Here is a 23,104-nt window from a genome sequence, read left to right as displayed (position 1 = left end):
TATAAATGAAACAAAAATGAGTTTAAATCCATTAAATAGATACAATGAACAAATTAAATGTCTACATACAGTTATGGGCACAAAAATAAATACGGTTTATAATAGCAAATATTTTTTTATTTATTATGTATGCACTTAAGCTGCATGTGCATATGTATGTATGTATAAATAAAGATCAACTATTTTTGTTAAATTATTTTTGAATTATTTAAATTATATTTGTATCATTATTTCTTAATATCTTTAAATTTTATTAGACTTAGTGGCTTAAAGGGTTGAAGGTAGTCAGAGGCACGAAAAAATGAGAATTTTCAGTAATTTTTTTTTGCTATTAAATCATGTTATTTTACAAAAGTAGTAACATGGCATTATTATACAATGTTTTGACTTGAAGTCACGAAAATTCCAAAAAAAAAATAAATTTAATTTCCAAAGTTATAGCTGTCTGTGTTGACCCAGTTCCAAACAAACATCCTTCCGACGTTCTTGGAGATTCATCTAAAATCAATCGGATAAATAATTAGTTTTATAAATAGATAATCCTAGGCCTGATCAAAGCTTTTTTGTTTTTTAAATTAACAAAATGGCGGCCTCAGAAAATTTTTTTGTAGATTTTTGGGAAAAAATCAACAGTTAATTGATATTAAAATTAAAAAAAAGAATCGGAGTTTATGAAAAAAAAAATCCGTCGATCAGGTTGAGTTTATTGTGTATTCTAAAAGCTGTTTAAAATTTCATTAACATCTACTGAGTGGTTTTTGAGTAACAGTTGTCACCAGTTCAAAAACTATATAGTTTTGCGAAAAACCCATTTAAAGTTCACTAGAGCTCCCGAGCGCTTTGAAGTGCCCGAGCGCTCTTTGCTATTTGTCGAATAACTGAAAAAGTAATTATCGGATCAACTTAAAATTTTCAGAGATTATTTTCAAGATATTATACTTATCGAAAATTCGGACTACCCCCAACCCTCTAAGTCTAATATTTTCAAACAATCGACAATTTTTTTCGGCTAACATTTAGGATCATAAAACCATTATTCAATAGGTTGAATAGTGAAGCAAGAAAATGTTCCTTGTTCAATCCGTTGTTGTGTCGATAGGCTCGGGTCAGTTAGCTTCAACTGTTTTGAAACTGTATTTTTCAAATGATGGTACTCGGAAACTATCGCAGTTATCAATTTGAAGTTTTACCGATAGCTCATTAACGACGTAGTTTCCAAGATAAAAACTATGTACGATATTGTTAACGGTCCTTTTTTAGGGACCGAGAAATTGTTTTAAAGCTAAGAGAAACATATGCAAATTCGATGTGTATTAATATTCTTTTTATTTAGTTTCAGATAACAAGAGTCCTTAGAATCCCCATCGTCCGTAGAGGTCCAAAGACTGACCCAGTAGCTCTCCAAAACTTTTTTGCAAATTTTTTGTTCAACAACTAACTATAATTGTCATACAATTGCCAATATGAATTGCCCTCATGTAATGCATGTATATCTTCCCGGGATCCAAATATTTTATATATAAAATTAGTTTATAAATATAAAATATTTTCAAAATTTAATTTATTACAATTTCCCATTAGTCCATACACATGTCGAGCACTCATAATTTGCTCTTCTTCTTCTTCCTAACACGCGTTCTCCTTGTTGCAATTGATACATAACCGCCAACGTACCAAATCAACGCATGTCAAAAACAATTCCAGCAACAACAAGAACACAACTAACAAAACATATGTGTATCCAACCACACACACACAAGCAACAACAAAAACAAAACAAAATCATAAATTGCAACAAATGCCATGGCAATAAGAGCTACACCGAAAATCGCCTCAGGCGAAAATCGTCAAAAGGCAACGGCGGACATTGCGCGCGAGCATCGATGCTCGTGTTGACAGGCGAAACCAAAGCCAAAGCCAGAGCTAGCTAACGGCGCACATTGAAGAGCAGTCTCGAGCGGCAGCAGCCGAGTGAAGTGGGCGCAATGTGGTGCGGTGGCAGAAGGGCATCGTGTAGCGGTTAGTAGTGGTGGAACCCCACCCCAGGGCAAAGCGATTTAGTTGTACAACAAGAAAGCGAGCATAAATGGCGATGAAGAGTGAATGTAACAAATGTAATTGCGATATGTCAGCAGCGGCAACAACTACAACAATGAAAATATTAACAACAACAATAATAATAACAGCCGCCGCAGCGAATAGAGTAATTTTTACAATCAAGCAAAGAGAGCGTGCAATAATAATTGTTGTTGTTGCAATAATCGGAGCATTGCTTGTCATGTTGCAAGCATGCATGTATGTGTGTTTGTTTGTATTTGCGTAAGTATGTAAGCAAGAAGATTGAAACACAAACGCCAAAGTTAATCACAAATGTCGCGTTCATTTACGGCTGAGAAGAGTGCCTACTCATTGTTGTTGTTGTTGTTGCTATGCTTTTGCTTATTAGGGCGGAAGAGGCGTGCAGGCAAGCGTTTGATGAAGTTGCCGCACAAGCAAGGAGGACAACAATAGCTTATGATGGCCAGGTGCTGGTGGGCAAATTGGAAGAAGAATAAGAAAAAACTACAATAAATGTGTAGAGAGCATTAAACAGAGAACAGAGCGCATGAGAGTAACTGCATATGGGAAGACAATAATTTTGAATATTTTCTATTTTCTTAGTTCAAAAATGTATTTACTTCAATTCCAAATATTAACAACAAAATTTACAACAATAAAATTTAATTGAGAGGGCCCTTTTAAGCCGAATAGAGAGCTATAACTTTAATTGAGTTGTGCGAGAGCGCAGTAACAAACGCATTAGTGAGAGAGAAACAAATATGGTTTGAAAGTAAGCAAAAAGAAGAGCTAACAGTAAAGGCGAGAAAGAGCCAGCAAAAGTACAGACAAACACGCCCACTTTGAGACCTGTAGATAAGGCGCTATGCCGCACAGTCATACACTTCTACATAAAACAGCTAAGTCGAAAGTGTTGAAAAGAAACGGGGTGTGGAAAATCGAAAGGAGTTCGGGCTCTACGCTCTACGTGCGTTGAAAAGAAAAGGAGGGTGAGAGCATGTGTTGTTGTAACTAACTACATTTGCTAAATACACCAAGTGATGGGCGCTGAAATGCTATGCGGTTGAGTGCCTCGCTGCTGTTGTTGTTTTTTGAGTTGGTTTTTTGTTTTTTTGTTTTTGCAATGGTAGACACGACACAGTTGTCAAAAGCGCGTTTGACAGCTCGCCGTAATAGAGTCATATCGGACGGTAACAAGCTTTGTCGGTGTGTCGCACGGCGGAAGTGGGTAGTCGCCGAGAGCAGCAACGTAATATAGATACATCTATGGTATAAGAGTATGTAATAATTAAAAAAAAAAACAAAGCGCGTTCGCATAATTGAATTAGGATAACAATGTACTAAAATAATAAAAATTATGAGTGCATCGGTTTATTTTAAGTTATGGTTTAAATGTTCGACTGAAGTGGTTTGTTTATAATGTCATAACGTGAGGATGTTCAGGAAGAAACGCACCTATAAACTTATTTTAATAATAAAAATATTTTTGCTCAATATGTATATAAAAGCAAGTAGACAGGCATATTATTTGAAAAATATTATTATATGTATATTCGGAAATAGAAAAATACAGTTACGACAATATATGTGTGTGTGCCTCATTAAATTGCGACGAATTAAAATAGTACATCATTAAATTAATCAGAGTAATATCAAAGTCCAAATATATATAATACATGAACATACATATGTACATACATGCATACAAGGTTTCATCAGAAATTCATAAATGTGAAAAATATTTTTAATTCTCTTCCCGAAAATATTTAATTTTTACTTTTATGAGAAATCCTTCTTTATTTTTAAATGCAGCTCTGATTTGTGCATTAGACATACAAACATTTGTATATATGGTAGATATTTAAAAATATAATAATGTTTCGTTCCCAAAATAGATTTGGCATTGGAATAGCATAATTGTGTCACACAAATCTAAGTGGGCCTGCAGGGTTGCAAAAAATATATTAAAACAATAATTAAATTAAAAATTAAATTACAAAAAGTAATTGAATTAACAAATAAATTAAAAGTTTTTAATTATGAAAATCTTAATTAAAAATAATTGCTAAATTTCAAATCCCAAATATCGGATTGAAAAATGAAAAATAAATTTTTAATCCCAAAAAGCGGATGAAAAATAAAAAATGAGAAGTTTAATCCTAAATACCGATATGAAAACTTAAAAATACATTTTGAATCATAAAAGTCGGGTTAAAAATAAAATCTTTAAAATATTTTTAATTAAAAATTTAAGAAATTGTGTTTTTGAAAAATAAAGAATTAAAATGTTAATCCTAAATGTCGAATTGAAAATTTAAAAACATCTTTTTAATCCAAAGATACGGATGAAAAAAATTTAAATTTCAATTCTACATACTGGAGTAAAAAAAAAAAAAATTATTTACAATTAAAAATTTCAGGAAGTGTGTTTTTGAGGTTTAAATTATCACGCACTTGCGTATTTTGTGTTATACCATTTTGGATTATCTTTTAAAAAGAAAAGCTTTTTTAATAAAATATCAAAATAGTTAAGCACTTTTTGACTTATTTACATTTAATTACTCTAAATTATATCTTTTCAGTTAGAAATATGTTTAGCATCCCTTTTTATCCTTTTTCATTCCATCCTCTGATTTGAGAAAGAATGTTTTTATTTGTTATTCCACTTTTTGAATTAAATAATTTTTTATATGTTTTAAGTTTTTATTTTTGGATTGAAAACTAAATTTCCAATTTTGGTTTCGATTTATTGCTTAAAAAATGAGATATCAAAATTTTAATTCCAAATTTTATTTTTTAATTAAAATCAAATGTTTAATCCAATATGTTGTAATAAAAAAATTCTCAACCCTGGCTCTGATTTGTATCGATATTAAATAAACTTATAAAATATAAATTCAAATTTTATTCCTAAAATCGGTTTTGAATTGGAATAATATTGTTACAAAATTATAAAAGCAGAGTAAGCTTATGTTAGGTATGTATCTTTCTTCCAAAATCTATTTCAAACCTTTTTTTCTATTTTTTTTTGTTTTTCTTTTTGTTTTTAAACCGCTATTTACAATAAATTTTCCAAATTAAGGGCTTAAAATATATTTGATTTATGATCATTTTAGAAATAGTGGCTAAAGCGCAATTTTAAATTTCGTTTTCATACAAAATTCCAAGTGATGGATTCTTTATGCATTATTTTCAACTTTTCCTTTTAATAATTTTTCCCCAAATTTTCGAATTACAATTAATAAATTATCTCCAAAATTAAGAGCATTTTCTTCATATATAGACTATTTACTAAATATAAAATCTACATAACAACATCTAAATATGTACATAAAATATTTAAAGAAGTAAAACAACAATATTCAATATTTTTTAAATGTTTTATTTTATTGTAAGTGACATAACGGTTGTTTTTCGCACTTAAAGTTAGCAGCTTCACTTAGAAACTGTAAACCAAAAAAATATTTATAATTTCGAACCACACAAATACATATGTATGTGAATTTTAATGAAAAACATTGAAATTTTTAATAAAAATTAAAAAAAAAGTTACAAATTTTCTTTTAATAAAACTTACGTATAGATAAATATATGAAATCAGCTACGTTAATGTTTCAAAATATTGTATACGAAAATCTGCAAATGACAAATAAAAAATAAAAAACCACTGCAAACAACAAACGTTAAAAAAAAATAATAATATGTAATAAAAAAAAGTATAAAAAAATCAGTACATTTTTTGAATAAAACCCCAAACAGTTACAATAATTTTACATGCGACAGAGTGCTAAAAAATATATGTAAATATTACTATTATTCATAGGCAAATTAAGTTATACGTGCGAATTCATACGCGTTCCCAATAAAGAACTCATCAACCGCCGCTAAAGAAAAAGAAAAGAAAAACACTTAACAACACATAGTATCGTCCCTAGCTCAGCTTCTTAACTAGCCAGCCGGCGAAGCATAAGCAAAGCAAGTGAGAGCTTATCAAGCGAACGCTCAGTGCCGCATGCAACAACAAGCCACAAGCAGCGCGTCAGGCTGTCAAACAGCGTTACGCTAACTATCAGCTGCTCATCAGCATATCAGTCGTTGCGGAAGCTTACGCCAGAGCAGTTCTAACAAATCTGTCCAAAAGTAAAGTAATCGATCAACAGTGCGGTCAACAGTGAGACATAAAAACTGTAACAGAATTCAAACAAAAAAAAAAGAATCACAAACAACAATTTGCGTTTCGAAGCCAATCAGTCGCTCGGCATATCTGTCAAATCGTCCGCCTTCGTAGCGTAAGCAAACACACACATAGCGCTGTAAGCGTACGCGCTAGTACAACAACCAACCACCACCACAACTCAGCCTCCAATTGTGCCGTGGCAACAACAAGCAGCAGCGCACATAGGCGTGCTCACTCGCTCCCACAGCATTGAGGGCTGGTATATGGCTGGCTGTGCGTGCGTGCGCGCTCGCTGTGTGTGAGAGAGAGTGTAGAAGCTGCTCGTTGGCAGCTAGTTTGACAGCCTTAACAGTTCAATCTGCCGTGTGACTGCCTATGACTGTCGCTCAACGTTGCTGAAGTCGTCATCGTCGTTTGCTGGAGTTGTCGCTTCGCTGGGACGATAAGCAACTGTGATTAGTTAATTTACTCGTTGCGTTCGCCGTGAACAGACGTGTGCGTCGCAGTCGTGTGTAACAGTAGTCGAAAGCAAGCAAGTAGACAAGCAAAGAAGAAGTAGAAAAACGAAATAAACGTGTTTACCTCGTCGACCAAGAAACAAGTGTTTTGAAGTGGAAGCAAAGTGGACCGAGCAGTGCAAGCGTGAACGCCTACGGTTTACCGTTAACAAAATATAACACGAATATTTCAAGTGACAAGTGTTTGAATACTAAAGATACATTACCAAACATTTTTAAAAATAAAAAATAAATTCTGAAATATTTTATTCAAAAATTCGACAAACACACCAATGCAAGTGTGACATTTTCTGCAACTTTCCAATTGTGCAAAATAAAACAAAATATTATTAAACTCCGCGTTTTCCACAACGTCGCTGAATCAAAACCAAAATTGCCACGCCGCTACCAATGGCCCTAGAGGATCGCTGCAGTCCGCAATCTGCTCCAAGTCCACCTGGCCTACCGCAATCACCGCACCAGCCTCAACGCCTCAGCCAACAACAACAGCAAATACAACAACTGCAATATAGCCCAACTGCCGGCAGCACCGTTTTGGACATGAGTCTGCATACACATCCGCCGCCACCACCACCACCACATGTGGCCGCGGCTACTCCAACACCCACAATGTTGCCACATCCTGTAAGCGCGGCCAGCAATGCCGCCGCTGCTGCTACGCTCTATCACCAGCACCAGCAATTGCAGCATTTGCATCATCTACAACAATTACAACAACTACATCAACAGCAATTGGTGAATGCCGCCGCTTTCCATCATCATCCCGGTTTCGATGCGGCTGCCGCGACCGCTTTGGCGGCGGCCAATCACGCTGCCACATTGCATCAGCGTTTGGCGGCCTCACCAGGCGCCACCTCAACACCGTCATCTACACCCGCTTCGACTATGACGATCAAGGAGGAGGAGAATGACTCGATTATGGGTGATAGTTTTCATGGTGATGCGCTTGCTGGTAGCACGCAAATGCGTGGTAACACAACGGAGGATGACGATGCGGAGGATGAGGCGGAAGATGAAGAGGACGATATCGATGTGGATGATGTGGATGATGCAACACCGAATGGCGCTACACAACGTACACCGCCACCCGCACATCAACAATCCGCCAAACCAACACTCGCCTTCTCGATCTCCAATATACTTAGCGATCGCTTTGGTGGCAATGAAGCGGGCAGCCGCAACGGCAATGAGTCGCTTGGCGCCAGCGCCGCATCGAAACAAGCGCACTTGCATACGAATAGCATTTTCCGACCTTTCGATGCCGCACGCTCCGCCACACCATCTGCCTTTACACGCGTCGATCTGCTCGAGTTCAGTCGACAGCAACAAGCGGCGGCCGCCGCCGCCACTGCGGCTATGATGCTGGAACGCGCCAATTTCTTGAATTGTTTCAATCCAGCCGCCTATCCACGCATCCATGAGGAGATAGTCAACAGTCGCATGCGACGCACTGGTGTCCTGCCACCAAACGCTATGAAAAATGGTGAGTCTGGTGCAAACGCTATTTCAACTACTGCCGTCGGCGGTATGGGCGCTATGGAAAAGTCCGCTTTAGGCTCACTTTGCAAGGCAGTCTCACAGATTGGTCAAACTGTCTCCGCGCCAGCCTGTTCAAGCGCCTCCTCTGCGGCCAGCGCATCGAGCATAGCCAGCCCGCCACCCGCTTCCAATGCATCCAGCGCGTCATCGTCTACATCGGCGGGCAGCTCACTCAATTCATCGCCCAGCAGCCGCAACTTGCCCAGCAAAAGCAGTAGCCCGCAGCCTATACCGCCGCCATCGGCTGTGAGTCGGGACTCTGGCATGGAGTCGTCCGATGACACACGCTCCGAAGCTGGCTCCACGACCACGGATGGTGGCAAGAATGAAGTGTGGCCAGCGTGGGTGTATTGTACGCGCTACAGCGATCGACCAAGTTCCGGTGAGTGAGAGTTCTCAGTTTAATTTAAAAAGTTTGATTTTTAGAGAGTTTAGAAGCGGAAAACTATGTGTGAGGTTATACCAAAATAATTTTTAATTTAAAATTTTTATTTAAAGTGAGTGAGTACAGATTATTGGCGGAAGAGAAATGTAATTTTAAGTTGAAGTCCTTTAAGTGGTTGTCTGAAAAAAGGGTCGGAAGCCTTTTCTTCACTTTCTCTTATAATTTATTTGAAGGTCAATTGAGTTTGTTTATATATATAAGTTTTGATATTTTCGTATTGGACATTTTACAATAAAAATAACCACTCACACATATGTACATACATATATACACTCACAACTATTCGTAACCTGAAAAGTATCTCAAATTGCTAGTAATAGTATCCATGAAATAAAAATCTCATATACTCGCAAGGTCAAATCCGGCAAAAAGTTACTGTAAATGTTCAGATTATGATAAAGCAAATTCGAAGGACACTGAAGGACTCACACATAGTGGCGACTTTCGGCATATCCTTCGATTTCAAAGGGGCCCCATGCTGTGTCACGTATTAATGTTTACATAGCAAGCCTGTCAATCGCTGTGCGAGTGTGCGTGTGCGCTTATATTTATGTGTTGCTTTGATGCTTAACCGCTATGTGACAATTTCATGTGATAATAAAAGAAAAAAAATAATTTTTTTTTTAGAAAGAAATTTCATATAAGAGTCTAGGTTGAAAAATTTCTATATGTATATAGTATATACATTTTTTTTTATATAAGTCATTTTTATATGTATAACTGTAAATACAAATATTTTTCTTTTCACATTTGTTGAACATTAAGTCTAAAGGCAACAATAAATATAAAAAAAGCTTTAGCAAATAGCGGTAATTAGCACCTTCACAGTTAATACAAAACATTTGCAAGAATAAATTTACCAACAAACAACAACAAACAATTACTAAAATATGCAAAATAGTAGCGTTCAACTCCAGCCACACTCAAAAGCGCTGCCCACAAGCTCACAATCAAGCGCCGTTAACTTACAGCTCCGCACATGCTAAACTTCTAAGCAGCAAACTATGGCTGGAAAGCAACTAATTCAAGCGTTTAGCAGCTTCGACGCTTAAAATTCACTTTCAACTCTTCTAACTTTACTTCAATCCACACGCAAGTGCTTGTTGTTGCTGTTGTTGGCGTTGAATTGTTAAATTTTTGATTTGCTAATTGCAAATGACTTAATAAAGCAGCTAAGCATCTTCAAGCGTTTGTTTCGCAACGCTCAAGCTGGGAAAAATTAGAATTAATCGGCGCTTGGCGTTAATAATAAGCAGCTACTAAAGTGTGCAACAACAACAAAACCAACGTGCATATTAAAGTGGCCGCTTAGCGGCAATTAGCAACTAAATTATAGGGTTCATCTGCGTATGCATGTGTATGTTCATGTGTGTGTGTGTGTGTTGAGAAAACGGAAGTTGCAACGCGAAGGCTTCAGGTGGTAACTTTGAGCTGCAGTGCAGTTGGCGGTTGGGGGGACTCAGCCCCTGATCACTTAAATTCAAATAAAATCAAATTTATGCAGTTGCTTTTTTTATTTACCGTAAGTTGTGAAAAAGTGTTGATTGTACTTCAAATTGCTATGGCGAATGGCAAAAATGGCTGATTATGAGCAATTAGTTATTTAATTGTAATTAATGGCGAAATTATGCGCTGATTTAAAATTAAATTGTGAGCTTAATTTGTATATTAAATTTTTTATTTATTAATTTATTATATATTTAAACTTTTTTATATTTTTAAATACTTCTTTTAAATTTTATAATTTTTTATTGAAATTGGAAACTTAAAATTTTTTAAACCAGTCTTTAAATTTTAAAATTTTTTAAAATTTTTTTTATTTTTTACACTTTTTTATATATTCGAATTCTTTCTTTATATTTTCTAATTTATTATTTATTGAAATTGAAATCTTCGATTTTTTTTTTCTTTTTTAACCGCAGTCTTTAAATATTTTTTTTGGTTTTTATTAATTTGTTTATATATTTAAATACTTCTTTTATATTTTTTATTATTATATTCTTAAATTTGATTTAAGTTTTTTAAATTGCAGTCTTTAAATTTTTTATATTTTTTAAATTTTTTTTTTGTATTTTTTACATTTAACAAATATTAAATTTGGTATTTTTTTATTGTTTTATTGCAATTAAAGTCGTAATCAGTGCGGAATTTTTAAAATTTTCCAAATGCCACTTGCAGCTTATGCAATTAATCAATTATTGAGTGTGATTTAATTGGAACAGCAAAAACTGCACAAACACACTTTTATACACACATGAATATAAATATACATGACTTTGCTTCTTCTTCTTTTCAAATTTTTTTATATTTTTTTTCGTTCTATTTTTTAACTAGCTACAAATTTATCACTCACTGCTCATTTTTCAATCAACAGCAAATTAAAAATCAATTCAAAACCATAAAAATGCACTTAACTCATCAATTAACGGCCGAAAATAGCAGCAGAGAAGTGTCTTGTATTAAATTTGAGTTGTGTGCGAAGAAAGCAAGTATTTCTCGTACAAAGACATATGGAAGTAAATATGTAGATACATATGCACATATGTTCATATGCATGGGTTTGTGTGTGTTTTTGTGTATAGAAAGTGATTTGAAGTAGGCAACACAACTTAGACACTTACAAAATAGTGGAGTTAGTTTACAAAACTATATGTGGGAGTATACATATGTATATATTATAACACTATATATGCATGTTGACCGTTTTTCAATCAATAAAAGACGAGTATGCGATGGATATACTTAGCTTGTATGTAAATATACGTACATTTGTATATATTGAATATGGTAAAATTTAAAAGTAATTTTTACAAGTAAACTGGACCACTTTCGGTTTTTAATTTTATTAATTATTATTTTTCTATAATTTTTGGAATGAAGTCAAAGGCATAATTTAAAATTATTTTTGAAACCTTGAAAGAAAGAAAAATATCAATAATTTTTCAGAAATATATGAAAAAATATACATATGCAACCAGAAATACCTGACAGCTGAGAAATTATAAGGCGACGGCGACAAGTCAAACGCTAAAGAATATACTAACTAAGCAAGTTAATTCAACGCTTAGCCAGTTTATATAATTAAAACATAAATAAAATTAATTATTACATTGAATGATAATTTTGACATTTGCCAGCGGAACAGTGATTAAAAAGCGGCAACGTACAAAGGCTAAACAAATGCTGATTACACAACTACATAGACATACAAGCAACCATAGCTAGACTTAGCGAATTGTCCTTTTTATGATTTATTTACGGTTTTTACTTTTATTTTTGCCATGCAGTAATTGTTCTGTGTAAACTTGCCGCCTACGCGCTGTTTGTTGCATGCAACTGACTGTCTGTCAACGCCTGACAGCTGACATATTGACATGTGCCACGCAATGAAATTCCGCTTACATGCATACTTACACACATGTATCTAAGTATATAACCATATTAGAATATATTTATATAAATATGTTTGTATGTACTTGCTTCACTTGTATGCAACTTTTGATGGAATTCCTGTGAAATATGCTTTAATTTCTTATTTAATATATCAGTTAACGCGTAATATGCTAATTTTCATGTGCCTTTTCTGCTTGCTTGTATTGCAGGTCCACGCTATCGTCGCCCCAAGCAACCGAAGGACAAAACTACTGACGAGAAGCGACCGCGCACCGCCTTCTCCAGCGAACAGTTGGCACGTTTGAAGGTAAATATTGAAATGCATAATATAAATTAAATATTTTTTAATTGTTTTTGTTTAAATTTAAATTAATTGGAATTGATTGAAAAGTGAGAAATTATTTTTAGATATTTATTTAAATTTGCAAAAATCAAATTAAGGCATTTTAAGATAATTTAAAAAAAATGAATTTTAATTAGCAAATAAATTAATTTTAATTTTCTAATTAATAATAAAGACAAAAAATTAATATATGACTTTAAAAAAGGGAACTAATGATAAACTAAAAATATTAAACTAAAAAGGATACTTTTGGAATTAAAAAAAATTAATTAATTTCATTAAACTTCTCTTCTTAAATTAACTAAACTTTTACAATAAGTTTTCCAAAAATATTAATTAATTTAATTAATCTTCTTTTTGTAAAATTGTAACTTTTTAACACATTAGCAGCATTAAGAAAAATAATAATTTTCGAATTAAAAAATAATAATTAATTAATATATAGTAAAAAATAATAATTTAAATTTTCTGCTTAATTTAAATTCAAATAAGCTTTTTATTGCGATTGAAAATTCTTAAGAGATTCATAATAATTAAGTATGCGTTTTTCTAAAAATTAAGTTAAAGAACTTTACTCAAAACTAAAAAAAAAATTAATACTATCAAAAAAATTAATTTTTTAAATAAATTTCTTTCCTAATATTTACCATTTTTTTTAGCATTTTAGGCGAAATTTAAAAACATATGAACTTTAATATTATCAAAATAAAAAAAAAATTTATTTATTTTATTAAACTTCAATCTAAAATTTTTTAAAATTAAAATTAGTTTCAAAAATTGTAAACACTAATTATTTAATTTAAATAAACTCCATTTTTTAAAATAATTAAACTTAAAAATATTTAAAAAGTTAATTTAATTTAACTTTTTTTCAAAAGCATTTTAAGCAAATTAAAAAAAATATTTAATTAAATTTCAATTCTAAAATTAATATATATAAATATATATATGAAGTCAATTAAACTTCAATTGTGAAATCGACCATATTGTTTCAACATTTATAACATCTCCAAGCATATCTAATTGCCTGCATCCTTGTTAAAAATAAAATCCTTCTGAAACCGACTATTTTCTTATTGCCTCCATATTTACAAAATATTTACTGAACTCAAGAGCACGCTTACTGGACACCCGTTGCGCATGGCGAATAAGAAAAAAACTACAAATACAATTTCTTTCAAAACTATGTAGTATAAGCGAAGAATGTAAATATTTTGAGCGCAGAATAGTTAAAAACAGTTAGGCTTATCTGTCAAGCCAATTAAACACGCCTCTGACACACTGTGCAGGAAAAAATTACATTCAAGAAGATTACGTGCTGAGCATGCGGCAACCGCAACAAATACACATGCTCATGCACGCATATGCAACAATCGGCAATCTAATGTCGAGGTATTCAAATACATATTTACATGTGTATAAATATGTGCTTGTGTGTGTGCTGGCAGCTCATTGCTCGGCCTCAACGGCCTCCGTTGTCCTGTTGTCTCCGCTCTATGCCGCCGATTAGCTATGGTCAATATATTATTTTCACTACTAGAGGCATTTCGAAGATTTTCCATTTACCTTTCAGATTTCTTCCGCTGACCTGCCCTTTGAGACTGCGCAGCATTTAACCGCAAATAATTGATTCGTGTTGCCTGCTATTTGTTGATGCTTTTGTCTACTTAGATTTTGAAGAATTGTCTACAAACGTACATTATATATATTTATAGAAGAATTCTTCAAAAAAAATTATACTGTTTTACGCACACAGCTCATTAATTGTTCGCTATTTTTCTATTATTTTTTTGCAGCGCGAATTCAATGAAAATCGTTACCTCACCGAGCGTCGTCGTCAACAGCTGAGCGCCGAATTGGGTCTGAATGAGGCGCAAATCAAGATTTGGTTCCAGAATAAACGCGCTAAAATCAAGAAATCTTCAGGCTCGAAAAATCCACTCGCGCTGCAGCTAATGGCACAAGGTCTCTACAATCACACCACAGTGCCGTTGACGAAAGAAGAGGAGGAGCTTGAGATGCGCATGAACGGACAGATACCGTAAGCATCACTCTAAAGAGAGGAGCAGTGAGCTGAAGTTGTAGTTCATAGTTGATATGCGTATGCTCTGAGCTTCGGGTATTTCAAACGTGACGACGCGTGCAATAATTAGAGTAGGGAGGGGCGAGTAACAGTTGCAAAAGCGATGTAAAGTATGAAAAAAAGATTATAATAAAAGTTTGTTATGTGATATAAATATACATGCACGTATGTATGTATATGAGAAAAGCAAACATGATTTGAGAAACATAAATTTAAAAAATAAGAAAAAAATATTAAAAACAATGTTAAAAATAAAAAAATTACAAATCAATAAAAAAATTAACTATTGTAAATACTAGTTATAGTTTCTTCTTTATACTCAAAATTCTACTCTACGTACATTTAGTATCCTAAAATATCGCTTACGCGACACTCCCCGCTCACAAAATCGCAGCACTGGCTGTTTTTTTCATTTCTTGTAATAAATTGTAAATTATTATATTTATTAAAATTAGTTAAGTAAATTACATATTTAGTTGTAAAATTATGCGATTTATTCATTTACATTGTAAATCAAGCATCCCCTGCCCCGCATAACCACACACGCACACACACCCACTTTTACCTGCAATTGTATTATAGCAACATTTTATTTTTGTCTGCTACATAGCTTTTAAGTAAATTAAATTTATTTGTTTTTATTTTGCTGTTTTTGTAGTGGTACTTTTAGTTTAACTTTTAGGACGCTACACATATACATACATAAGTTGAAATTAATCTAAGCAGCGCATTAAATTTTATTGTAAATCTATATATATATATATATATATATATATATGTAACATTAAATTCTATACATATATGTATATACTTTTGTTTTCACTATAGTTTTTAAGCTTTGGTAAAAATATGAAATTTTCAAAATTTGCGCTAAAATCAAGCGTCAATTGAGAACACACACAGTTTCAAATATGTAAATTTACTTGGTTAAAAAAATCTTAAAAAGTAATTATAAAATAGAAAAAATATATATATAAAACAATGCATACGAATTAAATTAAAAACGTTAAAAATTAAATATGTTCAATAAAAAACCATATTAAAAATTAAAATATAATATTTTTTATTTCTTATCAAGTCGTGCGAAGCGAATTTGCATATATTGCAAACACATACATAGTATACAAAATAATGGCAAACACTTTCTTTAGATACAGGTAAAGTTAGGTTATACTGCGAGATGGAGATTCAGTTTAATTTAAGCTGAAGTATTCGTCATAAAGGACATCAACGCTTTTGGTGAACTTTAAGAGCGTATTGCTGTATAATTTTGATACTTCAGCGAATCTCCTAGATATCTAAGACGAGTTCTAGATAAGACTGGACAGAAGCATAAGAGGTGTTTCAGCATAAGTGTTTTTCTTCGAGCTTCTTGAACATGATCTTTGCGATCTTTCATGTCCTTAAGACATTCTATTTCACCCTGGTATTCGGGTGTTTCATTGTATATCGTTTGTAGTAACTTCCGTATTTCATGTAGTACTTTCTTTAGATGCTAAAATAATGGACAGCGGTTTTTTCAGGGAACCTATTATGAGCAAACGAACGAAAAACCCAAAACCGATAACAATTTGGCAGCTGGTGATAATTTGGTAGGCATCGATGACAAACTTAACTTAAAACTTACAGATTCAAAGGGGGTTAGATCGGAAAATAACAGACCTTGTCCGGCTAAAATCCGTGTCAATTCAACCGGCTATTGTGGAAATCAATTGTAAGCATCGACAAAAGTCATCGACATTGTTAAGTATTTTATGAAAAAAAAAAAATTTACGTATTGATTTTGAATAAAATGAAGTTGATGGGTACAGTTGACACCACAAAGATATCAGGAGAATATCAAAACAAATAATTCAGGAAATGTTGCCATCCAAGCTCAGAATCGAGATTATGGTGAACCAAGCCACAAATCAATGAAATCGATAGCAAAATTCGAATTGCTTTCGCATCCACCGCATTCTTTGGATCTGGCCTCCAGCGACGATTTCCTGTTCTCTGATCTCAAGAGAATGCTTACTGGAAAGAATTTTTGCAGCGATAAAAAGTTATTCTCCGTGGCTAAGATCTATTTTAAAGCAAATGGTTAATCGTACTACTACATACATACCATTTGTATCGATTACAACTTTTCAGTCTGTCTGTCACGCCATATACTCTAATTGACACGACTTTGTACATATGGTCGTTCGAATCAAAAATCCATTTTCATTCAAAAGCATATCAAGCTTCAATTAATGCTAAGATTTTAATATTGTCATCTAGAAAAGATGCTGGTATGTATGCGCAACAACAACCTCAACGGCACGAAATTTCCTTTCACTTGCCTCCATTGTCATATCTAAAAATAAATGAAGCTTTTGAGACAAATTTCATCATTATGTCTGCTTGTAAATATGTATGTATATATCTGGTCGTTAGCAGCTTACAAAGTTGCAAAACTTATCAAGCATTAGTGTTGGCTAATTGGCATATTTAATTTGAGAGAGTTTGGCAGATTTTCAGTACGTAACCGAGACGGACAGGGATTCATATGCGAACAACAATTGTAAATACGATATCATTCGTGAAAAATTAACGGATAACTTTATATAAGATAGATTTTAAGGAATTATTCTAGTCTAAAACCCTGAGGATAGTTAAATGGTGGTCATTTATTGAGGAAGTACGAAAAAAGTAGTGAATTTCTTTCCTACAGGTTTTATTAAACGGAAATTTGAGTGTATACAAAAATTTTGTAGTTCAATACAAAACGGCAGACACTCAATCACTCTTCGAAATCAGCTCCTTCAAGAGGGCCTCTACGAGCGACAGTTATTTAAGGAATTCGTGCAATCTGAAACAAAATACAACACGAGATCTTAAGCTACATAGAACTTGTTAATAAGGACGAAGGTTTTCAGCTTTACATCAATTTTTTCCAAATGGCAGACTTTTATAGAAACAATTAAAAAAATACAGTTCAATTCACTGTATGCTGAAGCTGACCTACTCGAACGCATTTTTGCACTATTCTACCAACTAAGTAATATTTTATATTTTATCCTCTTTGTTCAATAAGAGTACATCAGGACAGAAGGAACCTGATCTAATCTGGGTCCTGGAATTGCTGTCAATTTGTCAAAATTTATAGCTTGTGCATTAACCTTAACCCAACTTGAAGAGGTAGACCATACATAGGTTAAATATGAGTATACCTCCAGAATAATCTCATGCCACGCAATCATTTGTTAAAAGTGGTAGTTGAAATTAAAATATGGCAACTCTAACATTTTTACATTATTGATAATTATATACTTTTTACTTCATTTATAGTATAAATTTTGCCGTCGCAACTTTCGGCAATCGGCACTCTCAGCAAATCACTCCAACTTCATAGAATATTTCTCCCGCGTGCGTGTGTGTGTTCTCTTTAGGGGCAATTGGAGTTCATCAGCGATTTTCGCACGTCTAATTGGATGGAATTCCCGTGGATGACAGGCGGCATTTAATTGCGCCACATTGGAAAATGTAAATCACTACGTGGCATGTGGCATGCCACATAACGCACAAAAAGATATACCATATAAATAAGAAGCGTGGCACATGCCTAGAAACATAACGGACGGACGGAAAGACAAACTAAAACGACGATACATAGTAGGAAGAAAAAATGTTATACTTAGCAAAAGAGCAAAGGCTTGGAGGACAGACAGCCACTAGAGCCACACACACCAGTAACGTTATTTTGAGTTATGGTGCGATCGTTTTCTTTTGTCGCCTGCAATTAAAATGAAATAAAGCAAAGCGGGGTTGCGCTATTATTGGTATGTCGCTCCTCTTGTTGTTGTCTTGAAGGGCATACACACATATGTATATATATGTGTGTGTGTGTGTTTTTGTGAACATGCGCTAGGATTTTTATAATTTAATGGAGCGCACCACCGACCCCGCATGGGGGAGCGTGGCGCATTTCGTGTGATTTATCTGCATTTCACTTGGCTGCTGCGGCATAAATAAATCGACTTAAATCGCGGCAGTGATCATAACGCACAACCACACACACGCACACATACTATTGCAACATACACATGCAACATGTGTAGCTGCGCCTAAGTTCATATTTATGTATATTTAATTGCCAGCGCGTAAGCGCATTGACACATGTGCAAGCTATTGAGTTGGGTGCGGGGGTAAGGGGGGCGCGTCAACTGACAGATGCTTTGATTTTCACTTTGACGCTTCCTTGCCAGCGGCAAACGCTGTGTGGTTGTGGTTGTGCCTGCAACTTGCAACACATTTAATTACACACATCAAAACGCGCTATTTATCGGCGGCAGCGGTGGGTTGAGGCAGCGAGCGCCCCTGACTCCATCAAATCCGGCACTTTACGCCGCTAGTCGTTTGATAGTGTTTTTGTTGTTATTTGTGTGGTCGCGCATATTTACAGTTTGTTGTATTAATTGCCTCGCAAGGCGCTGCCACACTACACAAGTCTACGTAAGCGAGTTGCACATAAACCACTTTGTTGCCATCGAAATTTTGTGTGTAATTTTTAATTTCTTTTTAATATTTTTTCCACACGAGTGTTGTTTTTGTAATGCTTTCGTTACCGATTTGAAGGTGTGGACAGTTGGCAGAAATGTGGAAGGCGCTATCATATATTGGCATGTGGCGAATGTGTTGACTATGCGCCACCTTAGATTTATGCATGTTATACTTACATACCTACATACATACCTACATACATACATACATATACATACATAACTAAATATTCATGAAAATTTATGTTAAAACACCATGCCTTGCAGTTGAAAGTTGGAACTTTTGAAAAATTGCGGTGGAATGCTTTATGCATGGTTCAGCTAAATATTTGAGAAGAGTATTAAAAATATTATCGTATAAGATAATAGTTATATGGCATAGGGTTGCCATATATTTTAATTAATTAAAATTTGTTTACATTATAAAATTTAATTATGCTTATAAAAGTGTATTCAAAATTAAAATTAAAAAAATTTTGTCAGGATTGCCTTATGTTTTTAATTACGTCGGAAAGTAATTTATTAATTTTTTTATTTGCTGCTAAGCTTGATATTTAAAAAACGTGTCCAAATAAACATTGAATATTAGATGTTTGGCGCAGAGTTGCCAGATATTTTGCCTAATTTTTAATCTATTTTGAGTTCAAAAATATAATAATATATTAGTATTTAGGAAAATTGTAAAATCACAAAATTGAACCACCAGAGTTAGCACAGCTTTCTAAATGCCATGATAATTTGATAGGGTTGCCATATATTTTGATTAACTACAATTTAAAAATTAGTAATGTCGTATACTTTAATTGAGTTTCTAAGAGAAAATTCAAAAATAAAACTAAAATTTTTAGTAGGGTTGCCAAATTTTTGTAATTACAACGAAATGTATTTTATATACGATAGAAATTATTAGAAAAAGCTTAAATTTATTGTAGCTATGCGTGATATTTAATAAAAGTATATAAAAGAACATTAAATACTAGATATTTGGCGCAGGGTTGCCAGATATTTTGCATAATTTCTAACTTATTTTGAGTTCAAAAATATAATAATACAGTAATATGTAAGAAAATTAAAAATCAGAGTTGCCACATCTTCCTACATGTGATATAAAATAATTTTCGTATAGAATTTATATTATAAATAAGGCTTTCATGGCGATTCATGTTTTAGAAAGGTATCTAAAACTGCGCCATATAAAATGTACGATATTTGGCACAGGATTGCCAAAAATTATAAATTTTCTAACTTAACTCAAATTTATGAATATAATAATACTTTAGTAGTTATTTAGGTCAATTAAGAAATCGTATTGAAAACTAAAAGTATCAGGGTTGCCACATCTTTCCAAATATGATGGCAAATATTTTATGCAAATAAAAAGCTTTTCATTTTCATTTTATTGTTGAATTTTATACATACGAAATTTAGACTATCGCATAAACTAGTAGATAGTTGGCACAGGGTTGCCACACATTTGATTAATTTTGAATTTTTACTCAAGTTACAATTATATTAATGCTAGATAATTTACGTAAATGTAAGAAAATTAAAAATTAAATGTATCGGTGTTGCCATATTTTTTGATACAGCGGAAATTAATTTGTGGTCAGTATAAAAAACTTTATATATTTTTTTCTAAAGATTTTCATTATTGAAGAGTACTAAAAAAGCATTTTATAAAACATTAAATACATAGATGATATTGGGTTGCCACGTAGTTTGATTGATTTGTTGCATATGTTACTAAGAACTAATAAAAAATGTATTTGAGTAAATTAAATTGAATTTAGTTAAATTTATGCTAGAACCGCCAATAAGAAATGTGCCAGGGTTCCCATAGTTTTGTTTTTAATGATTATCGCAAATAATAATGTAATACAATTTTTTATATATTTGTTGTTTAGTTTAATATTTAAAAATATATCTAAAATACCATTACTTAAAATATTATAAATATTTAGAAAAGTGCTGCCACATATTTTGTTTAAGTATAATATTTAAACAAATTTATTGTACTTAGTAAGAGTGTAAGTATTAAGGAAAATTAAAAAGGGAGTATACAAAATGAAACGGGACAAGGTTGTCATATTTTTAAATTATTTCAAAAAAAAAAAAAATACAAATGCCTTAAAAAATTTCAGGTGCCAATTTGTATTATTTATAAATAAAAAGAAAAAAATAAATATTTATTTTTAAATCTTATAATTTCATTACTTTCCGCAGCGAAGCCTCGATGGTTCCTAATGAACTATAGAAAATGATACACTACTTTTTTAACTGCATGCACACACACTTCTCTCTATGCCTATCTGAAGTGTTGCTCAGCAATTACAGCTTTGATGTGCTAATGCATTATTCGCAGTGTGGCATATGTTGCATGTTGCACATACATATGTACATAGGAACATGTGCATATATTTGTATTTTCGTAAAACTACTAATAAGTAGTGTCAAAAGCAATGCAGATTCGCATGTAGATATGTACTTATGTATGTATGTGTGTAGGTATGTTGTACTCCTTGACTTATGCGCGTTGATAATTTAAGATTTATTTTTGCGGCGATAAAAGCGCCTCATAGTACGCGGTTAAATGCGCAATTAGGCGTGCCGCTTGTTTCCGTTCCATTCGCTTTGTCAATTGATTTATTGGCAGTGAGCGAAAGTGCCACACAATGCGTTGCACTAATGTGACAGCTAACATATGTAAATATGTATGAAAATTTGTTCTAAATGAGATTAAATTTTATAGTAATTTTATAGGCAGCGGTATTTTTGAAAAGCAAAATTTCTTTGAATGCCAAATTAATTGATGTTCATTCCCTAATTACCGTTAATATACTATAGCGTAAGAACATGTGTAGATGAGCAACGAAACTAAAGTGAGTTCATAAATATTATGGAAATTTAAATAGTTTACAATTGATTTAATAATATATGTACAGACTCCTGAAAATATCTGCACTCAGATACACTACGGATTATTTAGATATGAAATATTTTTATCTGAACTTGCTCATATTCATTTCAGAAGTCAAAAATAAGAAAAAGTAATAAGTTCAAATTATTAGCGGATAATAAAATTTCAACTACATTTCTGATAAATTTTTACACTTTTTCGTGTTCGTGAGAGTAAATGGGAATATCTGGTGATGTAAAAGGCCATATTTCATTAAAACGTAAGTTATTTATTTCAAGTAACAACTAACAAGTAATAAGCTGAAACACCACCCAACATAAACAGCTACGCTCAAAGCATCAATAGGCCCACCCAGGGAGGTCGAACTAAAAGCCTTTCAAGAAATCATTGATTTCAACCAAAGTGGTAAATTACTTCCAACATAATTCCAACTTTTTTGGTGTACTTATAGGTTGATGCATTGCTCACCGTGATAAATATTTAGTATTAATCCGCTGTAGCCAGATCTTAGTGTTCCTCGTTATATGGACCAGCTTGAGGACGATTCTATTAAGCCTACTTTCTGAAGGCCTGATGGCACCACTATCGTCAGAGAAATTCTCTATTGCATAGTACATTCTCGTAGATGGCTACTGTGTAATTTCAACCGAATCTGACCAATGAAAAATCAGTAATATCGTTCGATGATCCGATTCTTGTTTTTAGAGAAGAAATCGTTTAGTGAAGTCAAAGACCGCCTGGGTGTTGTATTCGGTGACTTTTCTTTTTCGATGGCGAGTATCAAAAGTAGGTTTACGTGGTTTTAATTTGTTTGCATGTCGGTTTTGATGAGCCATACCCAGGTGCTCCGAAGACAACTACCATGGATGAGTTACAAAAGTCCATGAAAACGCGTGAGATATCTGAAGCCATAGTCATCTCAAAAGAGTAGATGAATGATACCCTGCATTAACTACTGAGCATTAGAAAACTGTCGGTGTGATAACTGATGTGTATGGCATGTAACCTCCGGATAAGAAGTGCAACCGTGAGACTACTTCATAGCAGTGTTTGCCGCTGTTAAAGAGCAACCCAAGGTGGTTTCTGCGTAGTTTCCTTGCCATCGCTT

At 33.2% G+C, this 23,104-nt stretch overlaps 1 protein-coding gene across 1 annotated transcript; it reads left to right on the top strand.

Moving 5' to 3' along the window:
- The first annotated feature begins 6,161 nt into the window (after window positions 1–6,161).
- Window positions 6,162–15,280, top strand: en (engrailed). Its single transcript, XM_036362804.2, has 3 exons — window positions 6,162–8,674; window positions 12,340–12,437; window positions 14,270–15,280. Exons 1-3 carry the CDS (start codon window positions 7,144–7,146, stop codon window positions 14,516–14,518), a joined length of 1,878 nt encoding a protein of 625 aa, XP_036218697.2. The 5' UTR covers window positions 6,162–7,143; the 3' UTR covers window positions 14,519–15,280.
- The last annotated feature ends 7,824 nt before the right edge of the window (window positions 15,281–23,104 follow it).

The sequence above is a fragment of the Bactrocera oleae genome, chromosome 4, assembly GCF_042242935.1.
Source record: "Bactrocera oleae isolate idBacOlea1 chromosome 4, idBacOlea1, whole genome shotgun sequence".
NCBI classification, from domain to species: Eukaryota; Metazoa; Arthropoda; class Insecta; order Diptera; family Tephritidae; genus Bactrocera; species Bactrocera oleae.
This window is presented reverse-complemented; position numbering and strand designations above follow the sequence as displayed.